We start from the raw sequence: 9,300 nt of genomic DNA, 5'->3' as shown, positions 1-9,300 counted from the left end.
GTTATCTCACTTGTTTAAAGCAAAGCTTCCGCGAAGAAAAGTTCTCAGCAAGTGGCTTTGAGAGAAGACGAACGAACGGTCAAACTATCAGGTTGACATTTAAGGGATAATGTATTGTATATTCATAGTTAACTTATTACACTGATTTTTTTGTTTTGTTTACCTAAAATAATATATAAATACGGGGATATGAAATATTGAATTGAGATAATGTTTTGAAATCTTACCTGTTTATAAATCCATTATGAACAGTGTACAAAACAATCGTCAGGACAATATGATCACTACAGCAAAATTATAGTAGTATTAATACTAAATTCCTCTGATTTCATTTTCAATACAATCAAAAACTGAGACGCAAGCTGCATTTGAATGAAACGAGAGAGCGCGTCTGCGGTGATAGAAGAGACATGCGGCGAACAGAAGTGAGCATCCCTATTTCTCAGCCATGCTGTAAATGCTGTAAAAACAATACAAAAGACTATGCCATCATTACAAAAAATATTTATTCACAATTTGTCACATTGAGGCCCCTTAAACCAGTTAAACTCTGCGGACCCGGATACGGGTCCAAATCGTGTAAAAAAAATTTATGCTTAATTTACATAGCCTTCCTTATATACATCTCAATCAATACGACTGCCCTGCACTTCCAGCGGACTTCCAGAAGATGACAGTAAAACCCACAGTAAAACTACTGTAAAAACTGCACATTGTAAAGATTCAGCCTCAGAATGAACTTCTTTAGGACAAACTCAGCCATTTCTACCCTCAAAACTCAACGTTTTACACAGAAATAAATGACTAGTAGTTTAAAATCACATTCACTCACATGAGATGAAGACTCACTCATATCATTGAAAGCGGTTTTATTTCATGCGGAGCAGGTCAAACATTGAGATCACAAGCCAGATGAATAACAGTCACTTTATACTAGTTTATCAGAGACATTCAGCTACAGAAAGATCAGCGTGACAGGTCAGATTTCACATGATAAAGCAGAAACATCGCTGTAGATATCTCATTATTTTTAGTTAATTCATCTTTCTAGATCTCACTGTGTAATGGCTATGGTGTTTGGTCTGATCTTCTCCAGTTTCTCCTTCACGCTCTCGTACTCTTTCTGCCACTCTTCTGTGGACAGAGATGAAGGACTGATCTCCAGGAATGTGTAGGCCTGACTCGACTGAACGCTGAAGATCTTGTTGGCATTTATGCAGCAAATGCCAAACTTTATCCATCCCTGTTCAAATCAAGTTTAACATCAGAGGTCAAACACTTCAGGAACAAGATGTTCAGAGAGGTCAAACATCATTATCATCATGGTTCACCTCTTTAGCTGCATCAATGGACTCCAGGAAAGGTTCCTTCATATCAGCGAGCTCCTCGATACAGGCCTCTCCAGCGAAGGTCTCTTTCTTCATCGTGTCCAGCAGGGATCCCACTTTCTCCCAGAACTTCTGGAGCTCAACCAGAATTTGCTGGATTCTGGACAGGCACGCCTGGACCTCATCAAAGTGAGAAACGTTGTTGAATCTGACCTCTGAAACCGGATAGAGAAGCAAATGAGCAAACCCAGAATCCACACGAGGAATATTTGTTCAGTATGAACGAGAAAACACTGTTGGATCTCACCGTTTTCCATCTTTAATTTGGCCAGCTGCAGCTGTTTGTCCATCAGCTCGTTCTGAATGTCCCACTCTTCTTTTTTCAGATGTTGCTGTTCACTGGTGAGCGAAGATAATGCAGTAATAATGCAAATAAAATCATCTATTAACATGAAAACTATGGATATTTTTCATACTTTCATTGTCACTAAAACACATTTAACTATTGTGTCACAGAAAAAAAATGACACAGTCCTTGAAGGGTTAGTTTACCTGAAAATGAAAATTAGGCTGTGTTTTACTCAACCCAGAGGCATCCTAGGTGTATATGACTTTCTTCTTTCAGACGAATCCAGTCGGAGTTATATTAAAAATAGTCCTAGCTATTCCAAGCTCTATCAGTGTTGCAGTTGAACAGTCCACAAGTCGTCAAATAAAGCTCACACATTCATAATAAAACGTGCCGCAGACGGCTCCGGCAAATACTCTTTGTTTTAGATGTATTCAGTATCAACTTGTTTTCTAAAATCCACTTTTCTATACTCTCCAACTCCTCATTCAAAATAGCCGTCAATTCAACCGACGTTTGTGCAGATGCATAAACTGTTGCATCGTCTGCATACCCTGTTAATTTAGCACTTCTTAATACCAGATATAAATCATTTGTAAAAATGTAATACGAAAGTGGTCCTAAACAGCTCCCTTGTGGAACTCCACATTCAATTTCCATTCTATCCGTATAACTTCCGTTAAAAAAAACTCTCTGTGATCTATTATCCAAATAACTTTCCATCCAAGCAATGGTCTAATTCTATAACTCTCCAATTTTTCCAAAAGAAGCTTGTGATCAATAAGGTCAAATGCAGCTGTAAAATCTAATAAGACTGCTCCACATATCTTTTTTTATTTTTTATCCAAGTCTCGATACCAATCGTCTGTCATTTGTGCTAAAGCTGTACATGTGGAGTGTCCTTTTCTAAAAGCATGCTGATAATTTGATATCAGATTATTCTGTGATGCATAATCTTGTATTTGATCAAATACTGCCTTCTCAAGGATCTTACTTAACACTGGTAACACACTCACCGGGCGGCTATTGGATTTGTCTATCTGCGTGGAGCGAACAGCTCTTCTCTATCATCTCTCTTACCTGTGTCTGGGAGGCTTCCCAAAGCTGGAGCGTCTGATCAGAGAACGAGCTCTGGACACACAACTGCTGTTTGGATCCTCTGAAGCTGTTCTGCTGAAGGTCAGGCCGAATTCATCACGTTCTGCTTTACAAATCGTAAGAATCCTGTCCTTATTTAATCACATCTGTTCAAGACATACAAGTGGCCATGAACTTGACAGATGTGGTGAATTGGAACAACATTACAAGTATTTATATACACAGGTGCATCTAAAGAAAAATTAGAATATTGTGAAAAAGTTCAAAAAGTGAAACTTTCATATATTCTAGATTCATGTCAAGTAAACCATTTCAAACGTTTATTTGTTTATTTAGATGATTAGAGCTTACAGCTCATGAATGTCAAAAATCCAGTATCTCAAAATATTAGAATATTTCCTAAGATCAATAAAAAAAAAAAAGTATTTGCAAAACAGAAAAGTTCAAGTTCTTTAAAGAGCACTCAGTACTTGGTCAGGGCTCCTTTAGCACAAACTCCAGCATCAGTGAGGTGTGGCATGAAGTGGTTTTGGCGCTGTGGGCAGGTGCTAAAGTCCTGCTGGAAAAGGAAATCAGCACCTCCATAAAGCTTGTCAGCAGATGGAAGCATAAAGTGCTCCAAAATCTCCTGCTAGATGACTGCATTGACTTTAGACTTGATAAAACACAATGGAGCAACTCCAGCAGACGTCACGGCTCCACAAATCATCTCTGACTTCAAAAACTTCACCCTGGACTTCAAGCAGCTTGGATTCTGTGCCTCTCCAGTCTTCCCCCAGACCTTGATTTCCAAATGAAATGCTAAATTAACTTTTATCTGAAACGAGGACTTCTGGAGCACTGAGCAACAGTCCAGTTCTTTTTCTCTTTAGCCCAGGTGAGATGCTTCTGACGCTGTTTCTCTTTCAGAAGTTTTCCTGAAGACGTCTGAGCGTGGTGACTCTCGATGCACTGACTCCAGCTTCAGTCCACTCCTTGTGAAGCTCTCCCAAGTGTTTGAATCGGCTTTGCTTGACAGTATGCTCAAACTTGTGGTCATTCCTGTTGCTTGTGCACCTTTTCCTACCCATTTTCTTCCTTCCAGTCAACTTTGCATTTAATATGCTTTGATACAGCACTCTGTGAACAGCTGTTCTTTCAGTAATGAGCTTCTGAGACTTACTCTCTTTGTGGAGGGTGTCAATGATTGTCTTCTGGACCATTGCCAAGTCAGCAGTCTTCCTCATTATTGTGGTTTCAAAGAACAAGAGATACCTGGAATTTATACTGTAGGGATAGTCATTTAACGAAACTCAAATGTAAATATTCTAATATTTTGAGATACTGGATTTTTGACTTTCATGAGCTGTAAGCTCTAATCATCAAAATTAAAACAAACAAAAAAACTTTTGAAATGTTTTACTTTACGTGTAATGAATCTAGAATATATGAAAGTTTCTCTTTTTGAAATAAGTTACAAAAAAAATTAACTTTTTCACGATTTTGAGATGCACCTGTATATATATATATAAAATAAATACTTACAAATCCCATAAAATCAAGTCAAAACTGAAGTCTTATTTGTTTGCCATAGCTTTTAATCGATGATGCAGTGTTATGTTATTTGTTTTATGGTCTGATATTTGTCATATTTTTATTGTTTTTTATGCTATGTAAAGCACATTGGTTAATAGTAGTTGTTTTAATATAGTGACATTGTTATTGACATAAAAATCCAGTTTAAAAGCTTTTGACATCATGTGAACCGTTGCTTAATCTTTTCTAATTCACCGACACATATGAAAACTTATTTCCACCACAGAATAAAAATGTACGTAATTGCAACTCCCAATTGCTTGTTTCAATGTAGTTGAGTTTATGTAGCACACTTCTGACTTTCTTTTCTTCAGAATTTGCAAGTGCATGCAGTCAATAATGGAAATTCCTTAAGAGTGGGAAGTTTAGTATTTCACATCAAACAGTCTTTTTCTTAATCAGCATTTCTAAATATCTAAACAACACGATACAGTAAGCAAAACTGCATAAAATAAGTTTTTACTTGTTTTAATCATAAACTTGTTTTTCTTAATCTCTTATATAAATTTACTCGAGATGCATAAAGGTCTCGTTTTATGGATTTTTAGACTATTTTACTGGAAAACAAGCACAAATCTGGACTGCCTAAAAGTTGTTAACAAACACAATGAAATGAAACCGCACTCACGTCTTATACACAATGATGTACTGCAGTACTATATCTCACACAATCACCGTACAATCATTTATCTGAAACGCACCCTAGGTATGATCAACAAAACCGAAGTGTGGCGACGTGCACCAGTGATGGGATTCAAGAGCAGAAAGAGACCAAAGAAAAAATAACGAGCAACACTAAGGAGATGGAGAGTCTGAAGGAGGCCGTGGACAAGCTTGAAGAGGAGCTGAGGGAACACAACAGAAATATGGAGGAATTAGAGAGAAAAATTGAAGACAAAAACCGCGAGCTACAGAATCACATCACAAATTCCAGCAAAAACCACTTCGGTATCCTGAGGGCCTTGGTGCCGTTTTTTGCAGTCGTTCAAGATGCGATAACCACCCCTGCGATCGCTGCTAAAACTCAATCTCTCAACGCCGACCTGTCCCGTCTCAACTCGGAGAAGAGCAGTCTGCAAAGCAAACAGTGGATGATTCAAGTCAGACTGACTGATCTTCAGCTGAAGTTGGCCACTTCCAAAATACAGCTGGGTGAGAGACTTTCTATGCTCTTAAATTCACATTTCAGCAGCTAAAAATTGTTTAAAGTCAGTTATTTCTATCTTTTGCTGTAGTGTGTTGATAGGAAATATCAGTTTACATTTGCAAACATTCATTTAGCTATTAATTGTAATAATGCAGTGAGATTTGTGTGCTCCACACAGAGAAGCTTTCTAATAATGTATGTCTGAAGGCACACATTGATTTCTCTGATCTGCTGTTGTTTGTCCAGGTGTGATTCCCAGTCCTGTCCACCTGGAGGACGTCCAGCAGTGTCTTTCTCGAATCCAGCAGATTCTGGTTCAGCTTCGGAAATTCTGGGTGAAAGTGCAAACTCTGCTGGACACTCTGAAGGAGAAGACCTTTGTTAATGAGGATCTCACTGAGGACCTGGATGACATGAAGGAGGAGTTTCTGACCTCCATTGAAGCAGCAGGAAAGGTGATATAGATGTTGAGCAAACGATTCTGGTGGAAGTCGATATTCTCTTAGTTGAGATTATCCTATACAGTTTCAACACCTATATGTGTCCCTGGAGCACAAAAGCAGTGTTGAGTCGCTGGGGGATATTTGTAGCAATAGCCAACAATACATTGTATGGGTCACAATTATACATTTCTCTTTTATGCCAAAAATCATTAGGATATTAAGTAAAGATCATGTTCCATGAAGATATTTAGTAAATGTCCTACCGTAAATATATCAAAACTTAATGTTTGATTAGTAATATGCATTGCTAAGAACTTCATTTGAACAACTTTAAAGATGATTTTCTCAATATTTAGATTTTTTTGCACCCTCAGATTCCAGATTTTCAAATAGTTGTATCTCAGCCAAATATTGTCCGATCCTAACAAACCATACATCAATGGAAGCTTATTTATTCAGCTTTCAGATGATGCATACATCTCAATTTCGAAAAATTGACCCTTATGACTGGTTTTGTGCTCCAGGGTCACATATAGTTTTCATAATGCGCTCTGATTAATAATGCACAACTGATGCACACTTAATGACTCTTTATTGGTCAGAATTTATAGATGAATAAATAAATGTACACGTGTGAGTGTGTTATCTTGTTTTTAACCACCATGAACAAATATGAAAAAAACTAATATAATAAAAAAAATATTATTTCCAAGATAAAGTATGTATATGTGTCAGAGTTATTCGTGTGATGTCTTCAGAGTATTTACAGCAGCATTTATAATCACTCCTTCCTCGTATAATGAACTGTGTGTGACGTTCATCATGAGCTTGTCAGTGTATTTTAGTAAATGTGTTGTGCTTGAATCTTTCAGTACTGGCAGAGATTTGGTGAATGCTGTCAGAGAGCACAAGGCATCTTCAGTGTTCAGTCTAAGGATGCATACAAGTTCCTGGAGACGAATCCTTCCTCACTTTCGAAGGATGAATGGGAAAAGCAGCGCAAGTCTATCATGGAGCGACTGAATGAGATCAGCCCGCAGGGGTCGTCTAAAGTCACCATCACTGAGTGACGCACAGAGAGACATGATTCAAGAATGAACGAATTCATCACTTTTTACAATGAGATTTACTAATGCATAGATTCTCTAATAATGTCTAATGTCTTTACTGTTCTTGAACTAGTTACAATTCTTCGTGAATTACGTCAAATCTGGTTAAAATCACTCTGTGGTATATAATGTAAGATCTATGTGGTCTGGCCACACTGCAGAAAAAGAATTAATTCATAAACAAACAGACAAATGGAAAATGTACAGGTGAGCTATCCATTAATTTTACGGACATTTCTGTTCACCCTAAAACACAAGGCAATGAAGTGCAAAATTTAAAATACAGGCAAAACACTGGTTAAAGAAAAAAATAATTCCTAAAGTACATTGCGTCTTATTTTCATGGATTTGTTTGACGGTGTACGTCACACAATAAAGACTTGCATTGTAGCGTAATCATGTAAAAAGATTTGTCTGATGAGTTTCACTGTATTGGAAATTACAATCAAGGGTTTAAAAATAGAATTTGTCATTTTGGTAGCTTTTATTATTATTATTAGATTTAAAAAAAAAAATGTTTTTATGAAAAATAAAATAAAATATTTTCTGTCCAGAAGAGGGCAGCAGAGACTGATTAACACCAAGAACTTTAAACCATGTATATTAACCACAGACTGTATAAAAACAGATATTAACCATATACGGTCTGTGATATTAACAGAGCTTTGAAAATGTGATTTTGAGAACAAGCGCTGTGTCATTCCTTAGCCTTTTCTATGAACAGGTTTGTGTTTCTACAATAGCGTCTATCTGACTGATCAAGAGCAGGCTTTTTCTTTTTCTTAATATGAAGAAAGACAAAAGACACACACAAAACAATCAAAAATACTGGGAAATCGTTCGTTTTCATGTAAAGTTATTCAACTAAAGTTAAAAATATGTAAATGTTCATTTATTTGTGATAGTATGGTATATATTTATATAATTAGAATTTGAGTTGATGATCTAGTATCAGTGGTGTATAATATATATATATATATATATATATTTGAATTTTTTTTATAATAATAGTTGATGATCCAATATCAGTGGTGTATACATTTTTGCAATGTCCTTTCGTTTTGCACTTTTCAATTCTAAAAACTGTCAATCGCATGTGAATGTGTTTAATCCAGCGTCTCATGATTGACAACCGCAGTCATCCAATCACATGCGCACTTCTAGAACCATTGCGTCCCACTCAGCCAATCGCTGTGCGATTAACAGCGACGCGTCCCGCCTCCCAGGCCGAGCTCAGCCAATCCGGTGCGCTCATTCTTGCATAATTAACGCAGGCTAGCGGTGGGCAGTGACGCAGAGTCTGAGACTTTGCTTGTAATTTATCAAATACATTCGCATCTTTCGGCGGAACGGAGTTAATACGTTTCCCGCGTTCAATCTTCACGACTTTGAATCGCAACACCGGATCAAATCCATGTGATTTCGTTTGTTCCAGACCAGACGCGCCTCTTGCATGTGGATGTTGATGTGATCGGGAATAAATGAAGATGCCGCAGCCGAAATCGCGAAAGATCGCCGTCCTGGGCTACAGATCCGTCGGTGAGTGTCGCTTGCATCAGCTTCTGATATTTCCAGCATGCATGAGATTCCTCAATGTCACCCCGTGCGCGTGCTGCATCCTCGTTAGCGCATGCATTGAAGCACGAGCCGAAGTATGCATGCTTTGTGACACACAAGATCCTAAAACACACCCTGCATCCTCATGCATATCCCCACACTTGTCTTTAGGATGTGAATGCTGTTCTGCAGATGCACGCAGGCCTCAGCCAGTGTCAGTGTGTTTATTCTGACTGTGTGCATGCGTTATGTTTCATGCAGTGTGTGTTCATATCTTGTGTCAGCATCTCACAGAGGCCTGTATTCATTTAGAGGAGCTTTGTCTTATTTCTGAGGTTTTCAATCTTTTAAATCCCACAGGCCTCAAATATGAGCATCCTCATGTGAGGGACCCTCAATTTATATACTGTATATTTTCATGTATAAAGACCTGATTTAGACTGGTATACTGTCTATACACTATATAGTGCATATTATACCAGTATAATACTATATTTAGAAAAAATATAGTTTCTGTTTGTACTAAAAATTTTAAATTAAATTTTTTTAAATAGCTAAATAATATTGTTTATTGTTTACTTGCTGTATTTTAATTGTAATAATACAAATTAATTATTAAATTATTTATTTTAATATTTTATTAATTTTTAAATTTTTACAGTCCCCCCCCCCCCCCCCCACCTTTTTTTAAGGC

General features: G+C 37.3%; 2 protein-coding genes across 2 annotated transcripts in view; both read left to right on the top strand.

Annotated features, from left to right (window-relative positions):
• LOC107554373 (uncharacterized) overlaps nt 1-7,249 on the top strand; it is a 20,449-nt gene extending 13,200 nt beyond the window's left edge. The window contains exons 3-5 of the mRNA XM_016236862.1: nt 5,057-5,502; nt 5,744-5,952; nt 6,813-7,249. Coding sequence (XP_016092348.1) covers nt 5,057-5,502; nt 5,744-5,952; nt 6,813-7,010 — 853 coding nt within the window. The 3' untranslated portion in view covers nt 7,011-7,249. The remainder of the gene's footprint in view (nt 1-5,056; nt 5,503-5,743; nt 5,953-6,812) is intronic.
• Nucleotides 7,250-8,303: 1,054 nt separating this feature from the next.
• Nucleotides 8,304-9,300, top strand: part of LOC107554375 (GTP-binding protein Rheb-like) — a 17,821-nt gene continuing 16,824 nt past the window's right edge. The window contains exon 1 of the mRNA XM_016236865.1: nt 8,304-8,588. Within this exon, the coding sequence (XP_016092351.1) occupies nt 8,531-8,588 (58 nt within the window). The 5' untranslated portion in view covers nt 8,304-8,530. The remainder of the gene's footprint in view (nt 8,589-9,300) is intronic.

Source organism: Sinocyclocheilus grahami, unplaced genomic scaffold, assembly GCF_001515645.1.
Source record: "Sinocyclocheilus grahami isolate Dianchi unplaced genomic scaffold, SAMN03320097.WGS_v1.1 scaffold499.1, whole genome shotgun sequence".
Classification (NCBI taxonomy): Eukaryota; Metazoa; Chordata; class Actinopteri; order Cypriniformes; family Cyprinidae; genus Sinocyclocheilus; species Sinocyclocheilus grahami.
Note: the sequence above shows the minus strand (reverse complement) of the source record. Positions and strands in the feature narration are given on the sequence as shown.